The 21,724-nt window shown below is 34.6% G+C and overlaps 1 protein-coding gene and 1 pseudogene across 1 annotated transcript; both read left to right on the plus strand.

Annotated features, from left to right (window-relative positions):
• The first annotated feature begins 2,853 nt into the window (after positions 1–2,853).
• Positions 2,854–4,281, plus strand: LOC120276044 (annotated as a pseudogene).
• A 1,213-nt stretch (positions 4,282–5,494) lies between these two features.
• On the plus strand, positions 5,495–6,884 carry LOC120276045. The gene is made up of 3 exons (XM_039282788.1): positions 5,495–6,224; positions 6,349–6,599; positions 6,837–6,884. The coding sequence occupies exons 1-3, from the start codon at positions 5,495–5,497 to the stop codon at positions 6,882–6,884; spliced, it is 1,029 nt and encodes a 342-aa protein (XP_039138722.1).
• The last annotated feature ends 14,840 nt before the right edge of the window (positions 6,885–21,724 follow it).

Here is a 21,724-nt window from a genome sequence, read left to right on the forward strand (position 1 = left end):
AACTTTCTTAAATTTATATTTATTTTTCATATCTCTACAATATATAAATTAATATTGATGGTTGAGCTAATCATTATTCCATGAATTTAATTTTTAAATTTAAAAATATTTAGATTGGTCTTGTTGGAAAACCGTAAATTAAAAGAAGGATGATAATCTCTAAACGCTTCACTCTTGTTTACCATTCTCTCCCTCATTATTGAATGATTTTGGAATCACATGTATACACACTCATCGATTGTTGGGTCCTCTGTTTTATAGTATTCCCTCCGTTTTTTTATCTGACGTGGTTAACCGAATTTTACATTGCAATAAATTTAGTTATTTCACAAAATTTTATAAAAAATTAGTTATCTTTTCAAAATTACCCCTAATTTATATCTTCACATTTCTCTTTTATATTTAATTCCAAGAAGAGAATTAAATAGTGTTAAAAGTAATTTTAAAAAAATAATAAATACTTCTTGATGTTAGAAAATAACAGATAAAAAGGAATATGAATTTGTGACAAATAAAAAGTAGCAGAGGGAGTAGTATTATTGTGTTCTTTAGTGTTAGTGTTGCATCCCTGCCCATTAAAGGCTGATTAGTAATTAAGAAGGAAGTGTGCGCACATGGTCTCTCCATCTTCGCTTTCTATGATTAATGCTTTCTACTATGCGTTGTTCCTCTAACTCTACCGCTACTTTGCATCAAACTAGTATTCTTCTCTAATAAGAGATCTGTTAAGCTACCACCTTCATGTGTCACTCTCCAAACCCATCTCAAAAGACCCCCGCTGCGCTGACAAATAGATGCACACCAACAGTACATAGCACAATAAACATGCAAGGCCTCAAAACTGGTCACACAACAGAAAAGTACATAGTTCAAAATTCCAACTTCAAATAAAAGCTTGTGCTCTATACATAAGTCAAATACTCATACAGACAGAATGACAACTCAAATTTAGAAATCAAGAACACAATCTCACGCTAGCTTACTAAGATGTCGGTTGTACTATTCACTCCAGATCTAAAAAAATTCAATAACAAGATTATGAGCTTAACAGCACAGTAAACAACCACTAAAAAAATAAGGATCATAAAAATCTCAAAAATTCATAATAAAAAAATCAGTAATATGGTATAGCAAAACAATTATCAAAACACAATTCAGAAACAAACAAAAACATGTAACAGAGCATAATTTTTCAGGTAAATACAATATTTGTCTCCCAATAACTATGTTGAAAACAAAAAATTTAAGAGTTCATTTGTTTACCCTTGGTAACCTTAGCCAGAATATCAGAGGCAGTTATTCTTCACTGACGGAATGGTGTGAAACTATAGTTCCTTATCAGAGTACATGTCGACACAGTCAATGTTTAACCCCCAGTGACGGGGTTAGTCCATAGTTTATTGGGGACTATTCGTCAAAATACTTCATGTTCACAAAACAACAATCTATCAAAGTTCATATTGAGAAAAATACAAAGTAATTTGCCAAGTAAAACTTTAGTAGTCGCATGAGCCAGTTATTTGATTCCAAACTTGAATAGATAAATTATACAATTTCCAAATAAATGCATAATTAAAATAATTCAAATATATATATATATATGTATATATATATATATATAAAGGAATTCAATAAACTATATATTTTGTGATATAAATGAGAAATAAATAAAAATATTATAAATTTAATAAATATTAAATTATAAACTAACTGAATAAATAACAAAAATGTAATTATAAAAAATAAATAAGAGAATAAATTAAAGTGATAGTTTAGCTAGAGTCAAAAAAATATATGCATATACTAATATTTATATGTGCTTTACTTACCTGGTATTCGCTTAATTTTCAAATTCTTATATCAGATTGAACTCCTCAGTAGGTCCTAACATTAAGGAGTAATAATTAGGCCTACCAAAAATTTAAAGTTTTTCAGGGGTACCAAAGCAAAAGAAAGGCTTTCTCAAATAGCTAATGAGGGTACTACCAACGCCTTGCCAACCATGACTTACTACAAAGATTTAGCAGAAAACACCCTTCCTAATGGAAGTTATCAACGATTCGCTGATTACTAAGCAGAGCTAACATGTCACCATTCAATTTGGGTACACATTTCCAACCTACAATGTCCATAGAGATCAAACAGAACCACCTAATAGGACCTAATTGAAGACTTCTCGCATGCAAACCACAACTAATGCAAACTAATGCAAATGAAAGTAGGAGATCATATCCTTTTATTTAATACTTCTGCTGTGATAATAAGAATTTGCCTCTAATTATTCATGAAGATATCTTCTGCTCAAAGCAAAGGAAAAGCATGATGATATCCAAACAGTAATATCCAACACATGATGACAAACAATCATAATACTTCTAGTAAGATGCTAACACAGAAGCTAGTCATAGATATGATTTAAATGACATCAACAAATCATGTATTAAATTAATTATTATGTAGGCCATAGCTCTTACAGGATAAAAACTAGGTGTAAAAAAAATCTAACAGGTTAAGTAAAAAAAATCTGACGTTTGTGACCCATTACACATGTAGCGATGCAAACAATTAGATCCAATAGATTTAATAGATCTTTGTTTACTTGCATGGAACAACTCACCAACAAATTTGCTAAGAACCATGATCTAAACATATATAAATATACAAAGGATGCAAGCAACCTACCTTGACACTAAAAGTAGAATTCTAGCTCGGTGAGAAAGTTTTCTCATCGTCATTGCCTGTGTCACCACGTAACAAGAAGTGGAAGATTGGCTTGGTCTCAATTTTTTTTTTCAACGTCATGTGATAGTGGGATGTGGAAAAGAATTAGATCGTGTGATCAAATAGGAGGTTATGGGATCAAGTATAATAAAAAAGATTTCACAGTTATAGAGGGTAAGAAAATGGTTACTGAAATAATAAATTTGAAAATATTAGTAAATAAACAAATCTAAAAATAAAAAGGATGTGACCCACATCATGGAAGCTGCCTTTTATTGGAATTTGGAAACCTCCATCAACTTGGCTTTTTACCCCAACAATTCCTTCACGAGCTCTTAAAGAAGCATGGCCCTCTCATGCTTCTACAACTTGGTCAAGTTCCAACTCTTGTGGTTTCATCTTCTCAAATGGTTAAGGAGATCTTGAAAACTCATGATCTTGTCTTTGCAAGCAGACCAACTCTCAGAGCTACTGAAATTTTGCTTTATGGAAGCTTGGACATGGCTTTCTCACCATATGGTGAGTACTGGAGGCAGAAAGATATTTGCAACCAATCTCTTCAGCACGAGAATAGTGTAATTATTTCAAGCTGCAAGGGAGGAGGTGGTGGTTCATTTGTTGGATAAGATTATGTCTCAAGCTTCTACTACTCCATCAGAGCCTTTGAACATGAGCCAAATGTTGTACTTCTTCTCTAATTATATGCTTTGCAGAGCGATAGTGGGAAAGGCTTCAACAAATCTAGAAGATTGGAACAAGATGTTTCTTGAGATGATAGATGAGAACAGTGTTTTGCTAAGTGGCTTTAATTTGGAGGATTATATATATATATATATATATATATGACTGACTAATAAACTTTTATTATTTTTTTGTGTAAATAGGATTTGTTTGCAGCTGGAACAGATACAACATATATAGTCCCAGAATGGAGCATGGCAGAACTAGTCAAGAATCCACAAGTGATGAAGAAACTTCAGGATGAAGTTAGAGGAATAACACAAGACAAATCAATTGTCAAAGAAGAGGACATAAGAGAAATGAGTTAACTCAAAGCTGTAATTAAAGAGGTGCTAAGGCTCCATCCTCCAGCTCCATTATTGGCACCAAGAGAATCCATGAAACACTGCCAAATAGAAAACACTATGAAATACCCATGGGTACATTCCTTTTGGCTAAACAAGGGTTGTCATTAATTATTGGTCCATTGCAAGCTATCCTACAATTTGGGAATCATCAGAAACTTTTAAAGCTAAGAGATTTATTGATAATCCCATAGATTTTAAAGGTCAAGACTTTGAGTACATTCCTTTTGGTTCAGGGAGCAGAGTGCATCCAGGAATGCAATTTGCAGTTTCCACACTTGAACTTGCATTAGCAAACCTTATATATAGGTTTGATTGGAGATTGCCTGATGGTATGGTTACTGAAGAACTAGACATGAGTGAATAGTCTGGATTGACAGTGAGAATGAAGAACAATCTCTTTCTTATTCCAAAACTTTGGGTTAGGCATACTCGAAATGCTATATGTTCTCTAACTAGCTGGCATGAAAAATAATTGAGCTTCCCTGTTTTTGTTTTTACATGTGTAGATCCTGTGATCTTCCTTGACTGCTGTGTGTAATTCTCTAAATTAGAAAAACAATTATCATTTGAATCTAACATGGCTTCATACCCATACTTTTTTAAAAAAAAATGGATAAACGACTTAAATTAGAAAAGTAAAACAAGCAAACAGGGTCCAAAGGACAGAGCAGAGAGAAACAAACCCTACACACCACAAGCAGTGATACAGGGGTTACAAAAGACAAAAAAATAACAGTAACAGACAACCCGAGGAAAGAAGGGTTTCTTCAAAACCCAACCAGCCAACAGACAAACTAACTCTTAGATGTGCCTGGTGCCTCCTCGGCAATAGGATCCTCCCTGTACAGCTGACCCCTCTGGCCAAGGAACTCAAGGCTACGCCGGACAGTAGACATGGAATCTTCTATTTTCCCTTTGGTGTTATCTTCCGAAGTCTCATCTAGGATACTTGTGTTTTTTAATATTTATGTTTTTTACACTTGATTTTTTTTTAGCTCAAATCCTAATTTTATTATGAGTGATATGGATTCCACCACAACTACACCGATAGCCAAGATAATATATATATATATATGTGTGTGTGTGTGTGTTATATATTATGTAAATATATTAATATTATCTAATAATAATTAGATACTTTTGTTCGGTGTTTTTATAAAATATATTTTCTTATTATCCTTATAGTTATAAATAGATAAAGTGATAAAATAATTCTTTTTTAAAAGATGTGTTTGTAGCCGTTGTTCTGACACATCCCGAGAACCCGAAAAGGAAACGGGAAAAGGTGTCTTTTCACATACTCAACGGTTGGATAAATATCGTTTGAGATCTTTTAAATAGTCAAGTACAAGAATGGAAAAGATCATAAAAAAATCTCCTCTCTGATCTTCAATAATCTCCTTATTGTTTTCTGATTTTTTTCATTGGCCGGTTCTGTTTGAGGAACAAGATTGAGTTGCAGCAATCTTGTTTCTTTGATTAGGCATTGTATCCTAGGGTTAGTGTTTCCTAAAAAGCATCTGCAATTTAGTGGGTAAATAACTATCCTAAAGAAAGTTTCTTGGAAACGCCTTGCCTAAAATCTTTGTCTTCTCATTCATTCAAACTTCTTTCACATCTTGATTTTTGTCTTATCCATTTTTTTAAAAACTTATTTACAACAAGTTTAGGATAGTTATATCGTCATGGATTCTACTGCCACAAAGCCTCAACTTCAAGATGTGGAAAGGCTCGAGAAATTCAATGGATTAAACTACAAAAGATGGAGCATGAAGATGATTTATCAGTTAACAGTTGCAAAAGTTGTTTATGTCCTCACCACTGCTTATCCTCAAGAAAAGTCAACTGAAACTGAAGATGCCACATCTCAGTCCTCTTCTCAGATTCAAACTCCAAATGCAGAATCTCAAACCTTATCTCAAAGCAAATGGATTGAAGATGATTACGTGTGCAGATTCATGATTTTGAATGCTATAAGTAATTCCTTATTCAATGTGTTCCACTTATACAAAGCCGCCAGTGAATTATGGACATCACTCAAATGCAGGTATGTTAATGAAGATGCAGGCAATAAATCTTTCCTAGTGAACAAGTACATTGACTTTAAATTTGTTGATACTAAGCCTATCATTGATCAAGTCAATGAACTCAATGATATCGCCACTCAATGTGCCACTGCTGGGGAATCTATTTCTGAGACTTTCCAAGTGACCACTATAATTGGGAAACTCCCATCCTCATGGAAGGACTACCAAAAAATTTTAAAAGACAAAAAGAAGTCTTTGAATTTGGATCAACTCCTTCAGCATATCCAAATTGAGAGTGAGGCAAGAAATAGAGATGCACCTGACAAAACAGAAAGGAACAGTGTCCATACTGTTGAAGGAAATTCAATGAAGAAGAAGTTTGTGAAAGGTAAAGGCCCTTCAAATTTCAAAAGAAGAAGAGAGGATTTCAAGCAAAATGGCAACAAGAAGAAAAAAGGCCCATGTTTTGTATGTGGCAAATTGGCTCACTTAGCAAGGGTATGCTATTTCAGGAAAAGCAAAAAAGCCGGAGGCTGATGTGATAGGAAAAGACTTGGTTGCAATGCTTAATGAAGTTCTCATGGTCAACTTAGATGAAAATTGGTGGCTTGACTCAGGAGCAACATGTCATGTGACTCCACACAGGAATGTATTTAAAACATATGAAGCAATTGCAGATGGGAAGACTGTCTTCATGGGGAATTCCTCCACTTCTGTAGTAATGGGTGTTGGAACAGTAGAACTTCCTCTTTCTTCTGGGAAGGTTCTTATTTTAAAAAATGTTCAACATATTCCTGGGATGAGAAAGGAGCCTTGTATATGTTAAAAGTCTTGATGATCATGGGTTCAAAATTGTGTTTGATTCTCAAAAAGTGATCATCTCAAAAAAGGGGCCTTTTGTTGGAAAGGGATATGCCAAAGATAGTCTGTATCTTTTAAGTATTAATAAAGCTTCTAATTCTACTTATATTGTTGATGATTTTAATTTTTGGCATTATAGATTAAGACATATTGGTTCTCATGCTATGCAACGTATGATATCCTATAATTTAGTTCCTAAAAATTCTGCAATTTTATCTACTCATACGTGTGAATGTTGTGCTCAATCTAAAATTACAAAAATCCTTTTAAGTCTGTTACTAGATCATCATGTTTATTAGAATTAATTCATACTGATTTATGTGATAATAAAGATCATCTAACTAGAGGAGGTAAACGTTACTTTATTACATTTACTGATGACTTTTCAAAATTTACTTATATTTATCTACTTAGATCTAAGGATGACGCACTCTCAAAATTTAAAATTTTTAAAGAAGAAATTGAAAATAAAACTAGTAAAAAGATGAAGAGATTAAGATCAGATAGAGGAGGAGAATTTATGTCATCTGAATTTATATCATATTCTGAATCATGTGGAATTGTTAGAGAATTGTCTGCACCTAATTCACCACCTCAAAATGGTGTTGCAGAAAGAAAAAATAGAACATTACTAGAAATGGCAAATGCAATGATTATTCATTCTAAGTTACCTCTTTGCTATTGGGATGAAGCATTATATACTGCATGTTATATTAGGAATACAATTTTACATAAAGGTTTTGACAAAACTCCATATGAGCTGTCAAATAATTGAAAACCTAATATTAGTTATTTTAGAGTATGGGGATGGATTGCATATGTTCTTGATTCTAGTCAAAAAAGACCTAAACTTGCCAGTAAAGCTATCAAGTCTATATTCTTAGGTTATTCAATGCATAGTAAAGCCTGCAGATTTCTTAATCTGCAAACCAATAGTGTTTTTCAATCTCCACATGCCATCTATTATGAACATTTAAATATTAGAGATGCCGATAAGCTAGAATTAGATAAAGATTTATCTAATGAATTAGAATTAAACTCAGATATTTCAAATTCAAAAATCTTAAATTCTTTTAGTGATAATGATAATTCAAATATTCTAAATAAGGATGATATTTTTGAACCTTCGGGCATCCAATTAAGGAGAAGTAAAAGACAGAAAATTGAAAAAGACTTAGGTCCTGGAATGTTCACATATTTAACAGAAGAGGATCCTAAGACATATAAAGAGGCAATGTCTATGTCAGATGCTCATTTACGGAAAGAAGCCATGGATGATGAAATTGATTCAATAAAAAAGAATAATACATGGACTTTAACAGAGATTCCTCCTAACACAAAAGTTATTAGCAGTAAATGGGTTTTAAAGAAGAAATATAACCCCGATGGGAGCATTAATAAATATAAAGTTAGATTAGTAGCTAAAGGTTATACTCAGAAAGAAGGTATTGACTATTTTGAAACTTATTCCCTTGTCACAAAAATTACTCTTATTAGAACTATGTTTGCTATAGCTTCTATTTACAATCTAGAAGTACATCAGATGGATGTCAAAACAGCTTTTCTAAATAGTGAATTAGATGAGGAAATCTATATAAATCAACCTGAAGGATATATTATTAAAGGAGAAGAGCATAAAGTATGTAAACTTAAAAAATCTTTGTATGGTCTTAAACAAGCTCCTAGACAATGGTATAAAAAGTTTACGAAAGAAATTAAGAAGTTTGGCTTTTTAAGTAGTAAAGTAGAAAATTGTATCTTCATTAAAAATACTAATGAATACAAAGTTATAATTACACTTTATGTTGATGATCTACTTATCTTTGGTTCAAATATTGATTGTGTAAATGAAACAAAATCTTTTATGGCTCAAGCTTTTGATATAAAAGATTTAGGTCCTGTTGATTTCATTTTAGGTGTTAAAGTGATTAGAAGAGATAATGAGTTTATTTTGACTCAAACTCACTATGTTGAAAAGTTACTTAGAAAATTTAACTATCTTGATTGTAAACCAAGTAAAACACCTACTACGCCTCATCTTACATTATTAAGAAATGATGGTGCATCTATTAATCAAGAAAGGTATGCTAAAATTATTGGTAGTTTAATGTATGTTATGAATTATACAAGACTTGATATTGCATGTGCAGTTAGAATACTTAGTAGATTCACCAGTAATCCTAATATTGATCATTGGAACCAACTTAACAAACAGATGAGATATTTAAAATATACTTTAAATTATTGATTACATTATAAATGTGATAATACTGTCTTGGAATGTTATAGTGATGCAAATTGGGCTTCTGATAAAGCAACATCTAAATCTATTAGTGGTTGGTTATTTACTTTAGGAGGATCAATAATTTCATGGTCATCAAAAAGACAATCATGTGTTGCTTTTATCTTCTGCGGAATCTGAATTTATTGCTATGTCTCTTGCAAGTAAAGATATTCTATGGATCAGGAGATTTATAATAAATTTTCCTTTTATTGAAATAACAAAAGGACCTATTACATTATATTGTGACAATCAAGCCGCAATTTATAATACTAAAAATAAGAGGATGCCACAAAATAGCAAGCACATTGCTATGAGATATAATCATGTTAGAAGTATTGTTAAAAAAGGTAAGGTTACTATAGAGTACCTACCAACTGATCAAATGTTGGCTGACCCCCTAACTAAGACATTATCAGGTGAAAAGATTAAGAAAATCATGGGAGTTATGGGATTATTACCGATCAAAGAAGATAGACTTGATTGAAGTCAACTCTATCACATTGATGTCAATTAAATTGAAAATCATGTGCATAAGAGTTCAAGGAAATTTTAGTCAAGCATCTATCTGAGAAATGTCAATAGGAGGTTGCATTTCCAATGTATTTATATATTTAAAGAATAGTGGGGTATAATAAAAACAAATAAAATAAAAAAAATAAAATAAAATAAATATTTTATGATAAAATCTCATATCTTGTAGATGCATTGTTAATCCACAATGGAAAGGATTAACTTTATGTTCTTAACAGACTCATAGTTTTAAATGGAGTGATAAAGCGGTTGTGGACACTCTTGATGAGTTTGCCTTTGCAAATAGGGAAGTGAGAGGCCGCTTCCTATGGGTTATCGGTAAGACCCTAGCGCATTTGCTAAACAGGATAAGCGCAAGGCCCATATTAATGCCCAGTCACTGCAGAATCAAGAACCAATATATGATGCGGGTGTGATCTAATCATACTCAACCCAAGGTTCAAGGCCTAGTCCACCTTGGGGCATGCATTATATAAAGCCAATATCATTTATTTTACTATTACTTATCTTATTATTAGATAATAAGTGGGGGATTGTTATATATTATCTAAATATATTAATATTATCTAATAATAATTAGATGCTTTTGTTCGGTGTTTTTATAAAAATATATTTTCTTATTATCCTTATAGTTATAAATAGATAAAGAGATAAAATAATTCTTTTTTAAAAGATGTGTTTGTAGCCGTTGTTCTGACACATCCCAAGAACCGGAAAAGGAAACGGGAAAAGGTGTCTTTTCACATACTCAACGGTTGGATAAACATCGTTTGAGATTTTTAAATAGTCAAGTACAAGAATGGAAAGGATCATAAAAAAAATATCTCCTCTCTGATCTTCAATAATCTCCTTATTGTTTTCTGATTTTTTCATTGGCCGGTTCTGGTTGAGGAACAAGATTGAGTTGCAGCAATCTTGTTTCTTTGATTAGGTATTGTATCCTGGGGTTAGTATTTCCTAAAAAGCATCTGCAATTTAGTGGGGAAATAACTATACTAAAGAAAGTTTTCCTGGAAACGCCTTGCCTAAAATCTTTGTCTTCTCATTCATTCAAACTTCTTTCACATCTTGATTTTTGTCTTATCCATTTTTTAAAGACTTATTTACAACAATATGGTCTTTTGTACCTTTTTTTCTTCTGAAGATCGGTAACTATAGAGAAGAATTTTAATGTTTATAAGGATTAGGTGAATTTGTTATTGATCTTTGTAATTGTTGAAACTGACTTTTTTTTTATTTGTGTTTTTTTTTTTAAAATGTCTAATGCATCTAGTTTCTATGAAAAGTTCTTCCTGCAATATGCTAGCCACTTTCTTATTCTATTTCAATAATCTTGTGAATGCACTCATGTTCACTATAAAGGAATTGCCATATCCTGATATATTTATGTATTTACTGACATATATTTTTTATTGATACAATTATTATATATTGACTCTTAACTACAGTGATAGTCAAACTTTGTAGATATAAACTATTTATATTAATGGATTTTTATAATTGTTAAAAGAAATCAAATATTTGGTAACACTTTCTTTTGTTGGTACAAATATTGTCATATACTCGATATTTACTATGGTGATATTTAAATTCGATTCGGTAGACTATTTATACGATTTATAAGTGGAACAATAAATTAGATATTTATTGATGCATATTCTTTTGTTTGTGTAGATATTGCTATATAGCAATGCTTAACCATTGTAATATGGTCAAAGTCCATAACTATAAACTGTTTATACCATCGAAACTTTATGATTGTAAGAATAAATCAATCATTTAGTGACACTCATTATTTTGTTGGTATAATTTTTAAAAAATTTTAAAAAAATAAGTTTTTTAAAAAATATGCTCGACTTATAGAAATTAATGTCTACATATGTTTTTTCAGAAGTGTTTTTGTGAGCTTTTTTTTAAAAAAAAAAAATTATAGTGTTTTTATGAGAAAACATCAAGTTCTTAGTTTATGGAAAAGCATCAAATTTGTTTATTTTGTAAAATAATTTATTTTTGTAAAAAACGTGTTTAATCCTTATCTCATAAGTTAAATAGTTTTATAAGAAAAAGATAATTAGTCCCAATGGGTTTTGATTGGCCATATGAGTATAATATAAATTCACTTACACTACTATTATATTAGTAATTTTTATTGATTTACTTTAAATTGTCAAGTTAACTTAATATAATGATTTTAATGTGTAACTCAGAACGCTATTTGAAGTCACATTATAATTTTGAGTCCAATTAGCATTAGAATTTGAACTCAAGTAAAATTAAAATTAAGGTTCGAGCTTTTAAGAGTAATAAAAAGCAATATGGAAATACGAGTATTGAAAAGACAACTGTTAGACTTTTTCTCCATTATTAGTATTTAATTTTAATCTAGTTATTTCATAGATTTTATTGTAATCGTTGGGCTATTTCCAACTGTATTAGACACAAGGTAGAATGCAATAAAGAAACTAAAAGATTTGTTAAGAGTGCCAACAAAATCCTGTAATTTTTATGGACTTTCATGTGTGAATAGTGGAAGAAAATTCCTATTGCTGTAAATTGGATAAGCATGCTAGACTTTCCGACAAAAACACCATGGTGGATGATGTCATGGTCTCCCGATACAAATGACCACCTCATAGATTGGAAAATATCTGGAAAGTTATTATGACAAAAAAATAATAATTCAGCTTTGGACAAATGTGTCAGATAGGCTATCGTCAGAATACAAACCTGCTGCCACAAAAGTTTTAGCTCATTCACCAACAAATAGTTGTTGATCTATTATTAGCATAAATTATTAAAACAGAAGTCACTATTCGATATTATTCTCAATCCGTTTATTATTATTATTATTATTATTATTATTATTATTATTGAGATAAATTTAAATTAATAACATTCAAAGTAAATTATTTATATAAAAAATATTGTTATATAAAATAACATAATTTAAATGATGTGTAATAGTATAAATCAATTATTAATTTAAAATTATAATTTTTTCTATAACATTTTTGTGTATTTTATTTTTAGACAGAATTTATAAAATCTTATGTATTAATTTTGTTAAATTGATAAGAAAGTTTTACTCCAATTTAATTTATAAAAAAAATTAATTATAAATTTTCGGTGTGAAATTCATGTGTTTGTTTCTTAGAGTTAGTTCTTTTTCGGAGAACATGGAGATGGATGTATTGTTTAGAGAATGGTATGCTCTGATATAATTCTATTTATATATATTTAATAACATTCGAATGTTTTTCTAGGATTAAATTAATACAAAATTAATTGATGGTGACAAAAATAAACATCTTCAATTGGCTAGTGGGGAAGAACAAAATTCTCTCCCTGAAAAATCTAGAGAAGCGACAATGTAACAGGCTACCAATTGCCACTTGTGTGATGTGCTACACCAAAATGGAATCTGCTGACCATCTCTTTATTAAGTTCAGCTTCGCAAAACAAGTTTGAGAGTATATTGTGAGGTTGCTATAGTTGCCTGAGCCGCCTCACTCTATGTTGCACTTGTTGGATTCTTGGAGGTTCCTCTTGAGACCTTCACAAGGGGATTTTGGTGTTCTATTTATAAAAGCTTGTGTGTAGAATATTTGGTTAGCAAGAAATGATTGCATTTTCAATACTCATGTTTTGCCTATTTATGCTATTATTGTGAAAATTGATCATATGCTATTGTCTTGGTTCACAGCCACCGTGGAAGGTACAAGAGGAAAATTTGCAGATTCCATTTCTACTATCCGACACAATCTGGGGTTCTTAGGGCCTTGCTCTCTTGTGTCAAGTGATGATCACTTGGGAGCTGAGGTGCAGTATCAGGGCATGTGTTAGGAGTTTCGTCTTGTGGTGGGGTTTGTGAGGAAGCCTGTTTTTTCTCATTTGTATTTTGCTTTTGTTTTTCTCTGCTTCTTCTTTGGTGTTCTACATCTAGTAGATTGTTGGGTGTTTATTTTTTCGTTACTGTTCTTGCCGAATGTTGTAAGTTCAGATTTATTGAATAGTTTATCTATCTTTTAAAAAACTAACTGTTCGCCCATATTTTAAAAAATTAAAAAAAAAATTTCAAAATATTTGAAATGGTTTATCCACTTATTTCAAAAAAAAATAATATTTGAGCTAAAAAAAAGTATGTAGCACATTGTATAGCGATAAAAAAACGAAATATATTAAGATAATATTTCAAGTTATGTTACATCAAATATATTCATTTTCATTTTCCTTGTTACAATAGTAACAAAACAACCCATATTAATTTTCGATTTTATAATGATTTAACATTTAAAAAAAATACTTTAGTTGAATTTATAAATTAAATAGTTATAATATTTAGTGGAAATTGCCAAAAAAACCCTTTAAGTTTGTAAAATTGCCAAAAACACCCCGTTAGTTTTGCAATCCCCAAAATCCCCCTCCTTTTAAACTCTATGTTTTTCAAACCCCCAAACCCTGTAACGGATGTGAACGGAGTGAGTTTCAAATTTTTTGGACGAAAATGCCCTTGCATGGGGAGTCGTGGCTGCAGCCATCTCGGCGATTTGAGAGGAAGTGGGCGGTTTTCCGTAGGGTAATCCCTAGAGACGAATTTATTGGAGCCTTTTACTTGCTTTTTCTCAACTCACGTCTTCGACTTTTTCTATTTCCAGTCGTCTCCGAGTTGTCTCTACTGCGAAGCCTCCCGTAATTGGCATTTCATCGGGTTTTTCCCTTTCCACCGGTATCTCGAAGGAGAAGTCCCCCAGCAACTAGTTGGCATTTCATCAGCTTTTGCAATCTAAGGTATTGAGTATGGTTTTATGTTAACTGCTCATACAAAGAAAGATTTTTTTCGGTTTTTGTTTTTCGCTCTGCTTTTTTATTGGAAGATATTGAAGTCTGCAGGGGGATTTCTCGGTTGGGGTTTTGTTAGTCTGCAGGGAGATTTCTCGGCTGGGGTTTTGTTTTGTTTTGCATTTTCGTATGTATACACTATCGAAATAGTTTTTTCGATTGTTATGATTTGTGTAATATTTATAATGTACATTTCCCCTTTTCGTTTGATATAGTTGCTGCTTTTACAAAGGAGGTTGACGTTTAAGAAATGAGATGTTACAGCTTTTAAAAAATTTGTTTTCTCTGTTTAAGTATTCTCGCCTCTGTTTAAAAAATGGGTCTCTGCTTTAACATTTTATATCATCTGCTTTAATAATCGAGAGTTTACCGCTTAAAAACCTTATATTTCCGCTTAAACTTTTTGTCAATCACTGCATGTTGAATGTGTTGTTATTGTCGCGAGCTTGTGATTATGGCGGTCAACCTAGTTAATGAGCGATGCTATTTGACATCGGTTGTGGAGACCTTAGCTGAATTGAAAGATAACATGACCCCTCGACATTGGGAGATTATTCAAGGACACCGCTTTGCGCTGCTCATCGAAACTGGAAGCTATATACCAAGAGAGGGCCCTTCTTGATTCTCTTTTTGCAAAGGTACGATGGTCGCACCAATAAATTCAGGGATCGGGGAAAGCTCGCTGAGTTTGAGACCTCAAGATGTGGCCCTCGTTCTTGGTCTCGCGTTGCGATGGCGACGCAGTGGTCTTTCGGAAGAAGAAAACCGGTCGGTGTTCGAAGGGCGGTATCTATCAAAGACCTACGAGAGACACGAGACTCCATCAAGAGCACTCCGGTGCAACTTGTTCGACGGAGGGAGAAGAAGATAATTTTTGTCAAACTCCCGATGGTGTACCTCATGGGGGGCAGTCCCTCTTCCCAAATACATCATGCTCGGGTTCCGAGCTGGATCGTTGATTACGTCGATGATCTACCGACCATGGGGCGATCACGCATAGGGCGCGAGCGACGCACAAGTGGCTTATGGAGGATATTCCACAAGAAGCCGCCCGAGTGCAAGATAGATGCGCTGGGAAGAAGACCAACACAGGGTACATTAAGGGTTGCTTTCGGTCGTGCTTAACGTCCCGGTTTTACTGGTGACCCGAACGGGGAAGAAAGTCGGGCTTTCAGCAAGATCCCAAGGATGTCGTGCTACGGTGAAAGTACTTACCGGGAAGCAAGTGACGGTGAGAAACGAGCTTGTCATCGCTCGATGGAAAAGAGGTAATAAATCATGGACAATGTTTAACATAAGTCTTTAATGTTTAAACATTTTATTTAGCGCTTTAACTTTAGTATTTACCGTTTAAAAACTTATTTCATACTGATTTAAATATTTTTGTTCTCCGTTTAATTATATTCTATAACGTTTAAATATATAAACACTGCTTTAAATATAGTTTTTTTATAGTTTAAAAATAAATGATTTATCTGAAATTGTTTGGTTTACATATGTTAGTTTCTCGAGTTGGTTCCGTGAATCGTCGAAGAAGAAATATTTGTTGGGGCCAACCCGACGGATGGATGCCATTGCTCCGGGAACCACTTGCTCGAAGGCGGGATGAGAGGCGACCTCTATCGCTGCGCTAGCTGGACGCCGTTCTCCTACTTCCACCCCACCACGCCGCACGCATTCCTCGGCCGAGAAGCCCTCCCCCTACCACGCGGATTGCAACAACCCCCTGCCACGACAACGACGGTCCCCCGATTGTGGCGGCCCCGACCATGGCAGCCCTCCGACCGTGGCAGCTCCCACCCGGTGACATTAGGCGAAGATGTCACCGCGAACTCTTATGCGAGCATGCGGATATTGATGACCGAGTTTCCTCGGCTTGTCGCGCGTGTTGAGGCGCTGGAAGGACGTTCACAACCGGCTGCGCCATCCCTCCAAAGAACTGAAGCACCCGGGATGAACGAGGCGTCAGAATTTGACGATGACGACATCATCGGGAAGGTCATTCCAAGGCGGCCACATTCAAAGAGACTTGCGAAAAAGAGGGAGAACAATACGCCTCGTCTCACCGCTGGGCCGACGATGAAACAATAGCAACACCATCGGGCTGGGCCGATCATCGTTGTTGAGAAGGACATCGTAAATGATGTGGCCGTTGCACTGTTGAGAAGGTCGCTGACTCTCTCTCGATGAAATCCTCGACCGGTGGAACCGGGCTGCCGAGATTGCGGCATCAAAGATGGACACAATCCACGAAGATCAAGAACAAGTTAAGGGTGTGTCTCCCAATGATGTCGTTGTCATGGCCACGGTTGAGAAGATCGTCAAATCCGTTGCTGCAGTGCCATGGCCGGTACGACGAGTCACATGACCAAGCGGGGACACAATCCCACCACAACAAGAACCATGTAAGGATGTGTCTGCGGTTGATCGTCGCCGCCGTCGTCCCCAGCATCAAAGCCGGGACACAATCCCACAACAAGAACAACCATGTAAGGATGTGTTCAGCGGTTGATCGCCGCCATCGTCCCCCGCAACGAAGGAAGATGCTACTCAAGACCCCGACCGAAAGCAACGAGAGAGATGATCAAGGCCAATCAAAAAAATTAGACCGGACGGCTCGGAAAGCTTTTTATTCGAAGAAGAAGAAATGGGTTGGCTCGAGTCGTTTTAACAAATACGAGCGAGGAGTTGATGAGGATCTTCCTCAATCGCTTCTATAGACGAGTAAGTGTAAAAGTTTTTATGATATTGTTTAAAGGTTTTATTATAGTGTTTAACTATTACCTAATAGTGTTTAATACCTTTATGTTATCATTTAATTTGGCTAGTTAACGTTTAATTATATATAATATCATGTAACAATTGATAATATCATTTAAATATTTATAATATGGTCTTATTATATTCATTATCGTTTAACCTCAAGACTGCCGTGTGGAAGAATGACGCTGTCGACATCACACGCGACAAATTATACACGCTGCTTGAGGGGAAGGAGATGGTCAGCGATGATGTGATGGGACGCTTTCGTATGCATAATACAAAAAGTCGCTGAGCAAAGAGCCATATCCTTACAAGAAGCGCCTCCCATCACCGGACCCGCTTGCTTGTTTATGTCAAAGCAGGATGACGCACATGACACAATTATGGCTATGATCGGGGATGCTGTGCGCAAACTGCATGAAGTTCAAATTGTCATCCTCCCGATAATCATGAATGGCCACTTCCATGTCGTCGTCCCGGACAATGATAAACAAGAATACGAGGCATTATTCTTCATGTCCGAGGCTACGATAAGGACGCGTTGGACATGGTAAGTTCTTTTAATTATGTCCGATTAATATCCGTGGTATTTAAATCGGTATTCTAATCTCGACTTGCATATCTCGACAGCGGAATCTATTCGACATTTGTGTCGATATGGAGTTCTGCGAGTCGGCGACGGCAAAGTACCCACTCGTGCACGACATAGAAACCCCACGCCAAAAAAACAAGGAAGCGTCGATTGCGCCCGTCACGTCATCGCGGTTTATCGAGCAATTACTTTGGGGGTGAGAAGTTACGGCTACCGCAGACAGACGTTCCTTACCTCAGATTAAGATATGTTACCCGCATACTTAAGGAGGGAGGCGTACGGCGTCCATGACAAAGGGGGTCGTCACAAGCGGGTTAAATTTTGTTTTTGAAGAACATGTCCTGTATATCTGAATGTCAATTTTGTTTTCGAATGTAAATCTGGACAAATTCAATTCATTGTTTTCGTGTTCGAAGAGCATGACTTGTATATCTTAATGTAAATTTTGTTTGTTTTGAATTGTAAAGCAGGTTAAATTCCATTCAGTTTCATTTTATTGTTTAATTTACGTTCTAATTGTGTACATTTCACTTTCATTGTTTAAATATACTATATATCGTTTAAACATCAGTTGAAATATTTCAAATTACAGTGTATCCGTTTAAAATAACAATGTCTCTGTTTAAATATGGAAAGTTGCCCATCAATACACAATGTTTCCCTGAAATCTTCGACACCGTCAAAACGTTGTCCAATATCCAACGACAGCCCTTCAGAATGATCTGACGAGGAAGGAAGACATCCCACACCGTCAGGGTCACCATGGGGATGAATGGGAGCACTCGCGAGAATCCCGAATTCCCTGCCAACACTTGATCAAATGAAAAGATCAATATGTTAAGCGGAGAATATAATGTTTAAGTGATAATGACAATATTTAAACGTTAACTTAAATACTTAAGCAGTGACGGACATATTTAAACACTAATGGCCCCAGACAAATGGAACAATTAAAAGAGAAGGAACTTACAACGAGTAAAACTCATTTTCATTAGGATTTGGCAATCGCACATTTTCTGTCTCGACGACAAGATCAACTACAGCACATTTGAAGATGGAGTGCACGTGACACATCCGCTGGAAGTCAACATCGTTTTTCTATTGGGCAAACCGTTTTATATCCATCCGGTGTGATGAACTTAACCACGACAAGAGAAACTTGAGACCCCATCGCTCACATATCTCGACTAACACCAACTCCCAAGAAGTCGAGCCGTGAACATTAGCACTCTTCCCTCCCGTTGAATCTAGCAATACCACAAAAAAACTCTCCATAATATATCGCCCGAAAAACCAAATCGTACAATTCAAATGAAATGAAGAACAAAAATAAGCCGAAGAAGAAGAAGAAGAAGAAGAAGAAGAAGATGTAAACAACAAACAACAGTCAGATAGGCAAACAAGAAAAGGTGCATATATATATATCACTGTCGCGATGAAGACCAAAAAGTGCATAGAGGTTAGACTAGACGTGATGTGATTGGGTGGTATTTTTCTCTCCATCAGAAGGGCAAAAAAGGAAAAATATATGCCACTGTCGCGATGAAGACGTATTGTCATCGCTCGACATGAGTATCTGTTTAACCGTCAAGTTTTTTATGTTTAAACAGATACACATAGTGTTTAACATAATGATTACCGATTTAAATAAAGTCTATATCATGTAAATAATACGTAAAACGTTTAAATATAGTGACTTAACTGTTTAAAATATTTGTTATTGTTTAAATTGAATGCTTTCACTGACATCGCGTTGAAGATGGGTACCTCCTAGTCACTGATTAAACATCTTTACGTATTTTCTTAAACACCGTTGTCATTGTTTAAAAGAGTATGCATCGTATTGTTTAACTTTTTCTATTGTTTTACAATGACGTTCTTTTGTTTCCCACATTGTTTTTTTACTAGGTCTCTGTTTAAATTTCGAAGTTCACATTCAAATAAAACATTCGTTTACAACATTTACAAAACATTTACAAAAACATTTTACATTTACAACATTTACAACATTTATAAGGACTTTGGACACTCACGACTCGACCCTCGTATACCGAAACAAGTGTCTGTACATTCGAATGCTCACAGCGGTTGCATAACATGCGCATCAACTTGAACCTGCACAACATACAACATTAAAAAAAAGGTTAAACAAACACATTCATGAAAACGACTATTAATCAATGTGTCATGGTCGGGACTTAGCGAAGATCTTGGTAGTTAAACACGAGCGACATAGTTGTACAGCGACGTAATGTTCTTAAAGCGGTAACAAAAAAGTCTCAAGTGATAAATATCAACCCCGTCTTAAAGGATGTTTCGACCTCCCTCCTCTAGAGAATCCTCCGCAATCACGTAATACGTGAAAAACTTTCTTTTCTTACCCAAGTCGAAAAGCTCGCATAATTGCTTCCCATCATCCACACTTTGGAGAATCCTCTGCATTCAGGCAATTATGCGAGCATTTCGGCTTGGGCAAGAAAAAATAATTTAACTTGTTGCGTGATTACGGCTGATTGATTCTCAAGATAAGGAAGGAGGTTCACGAAACATCCTTTCAGATAGAGTGGTTGTCCATGGGAAGGGTTCTTCCGGGTTATTTATGGTGTGAAGTCCACAAGCAGGCTGACTCTTCATGGATAAAGCTCTTTAAGTGATTGGATTGCCAAAGAAACCCTCGGAACTCTTTCTCCTCTATCCCCTTTGTTTGGCCACCAAAAGGTTCCCCCAAAACTTTTAGTACAATGTTTTATACCTAACCCATTATGAGTAGCTTACTAGTGTAAGAATGAGGTCGTAAGGAGTTGGAGATGAATAGTCATGTGCCTTATGGGCATCTTACGGCTGTAAGATTCTCTTGTAAGGTCTTTTATCTTGATGTTATGGTCTATCTTAAAGAACATTTCTAGGAGACAATTTCAGAGCCCTCTCTTATCAGTTTGAGGATTAGATTGAAAATTAAGAGAAGATTCAAAGAGGAGTATCAAGCATTGAAGAGTCTAGAGTTGAAAGCCAGTTTTCAACCTCGTTCTAGGAATTTAAGAGAGTTCTTCATGAAACTCTTATTATTGAGCATTTTGAACATGCTTTGTATGATATTCTAATCCATGTGTAGCTAGACCCCTTCTTAGTGCTTGGATTTTATGAAACTTGGTTGTAATTGTTTTCTTGATTTATTTTATATTGATCTAATTTATGTTGGTATTGAAATTTAATTGTGGCGATACTTAATCTATAAATTTAGTTAGCGAGAGCTCAAATTTGTGAGCATAGGTTTAGTTAGGCAGAGCTCAAGCCTATGATTGATCATATGCTCAATTAGTTAGCGAGAGCCGGAGTATGTGAATGATATCCCACAATTGAAAGAGTTTGAACTCATTTCTCATGGTTAGAATGATAAGACCTTTCTAGACTAGGGTGACTTAGTAGTGTGGCTCATAAAATGGAAATGCGTTCAATGGAAGAATGTGCGAAATACTTGCTCCACCTTGTTTAGGGGTAGTCACTTAGACATAAGGGCTATTCTATGTAAAGAACCTCCATGGTCCAATGATCATTGTGAATTATGTTCAAAAATCCATAAATATAAGTTATCATCTTGAACAACCAAGGGAAATCTCATCTAAGAAACATTCTCATTATCTTGATCAATAAGATTGCATTTGAGAATCTTGGAAGCAAAGTCTTAATTTTAGATAGTTTTCTTAACTTATGGGTATTGAGTTCAATATTATCAGTCCCGCAATCCTGACAAACAAGTTTGAGATAAAACCCAAAGTTATCACAATGGACAAACAGTTCAATTTGATCAATTATAAGACGAAGGCGCCAAAAGGCACATAGCCAATTTTTTTGGAGGTTTGTTACATTTTCAAGATCAATGGAGTCTCCAATGATGAAATTCATCTTATGTTCATTCCATTCTCATTTAGAGGGAAGGCTAAACAGTGGCTAAAGACTCTACACAAGAGAAAAGATTGAAAACATAATGAAAAACCCCTCTCAAACTTCTCTCCAAATG

The sequence above is a fragment of the Dioscorea cayenensis genome, chromosome 14 (genome assembly GCF_009730915.1).
Source record: "Dioscorea cayenensis subsp. rotundata cultivar TDr96_F1 chromosome 14, TDr96_F1_v2_PseudoChromosome.rev07_lg8_w22 25.fasta, whole genome shotgun sequence".
NCBI classification, from domain to species: domain Eukaryota; kingdom Viridiplantae; phylum Streptophyta; class Magnoliopsida; order Dioscoreales; family Dioscoreaceae; genus Dioscorea; species Dioscorea cayenensis.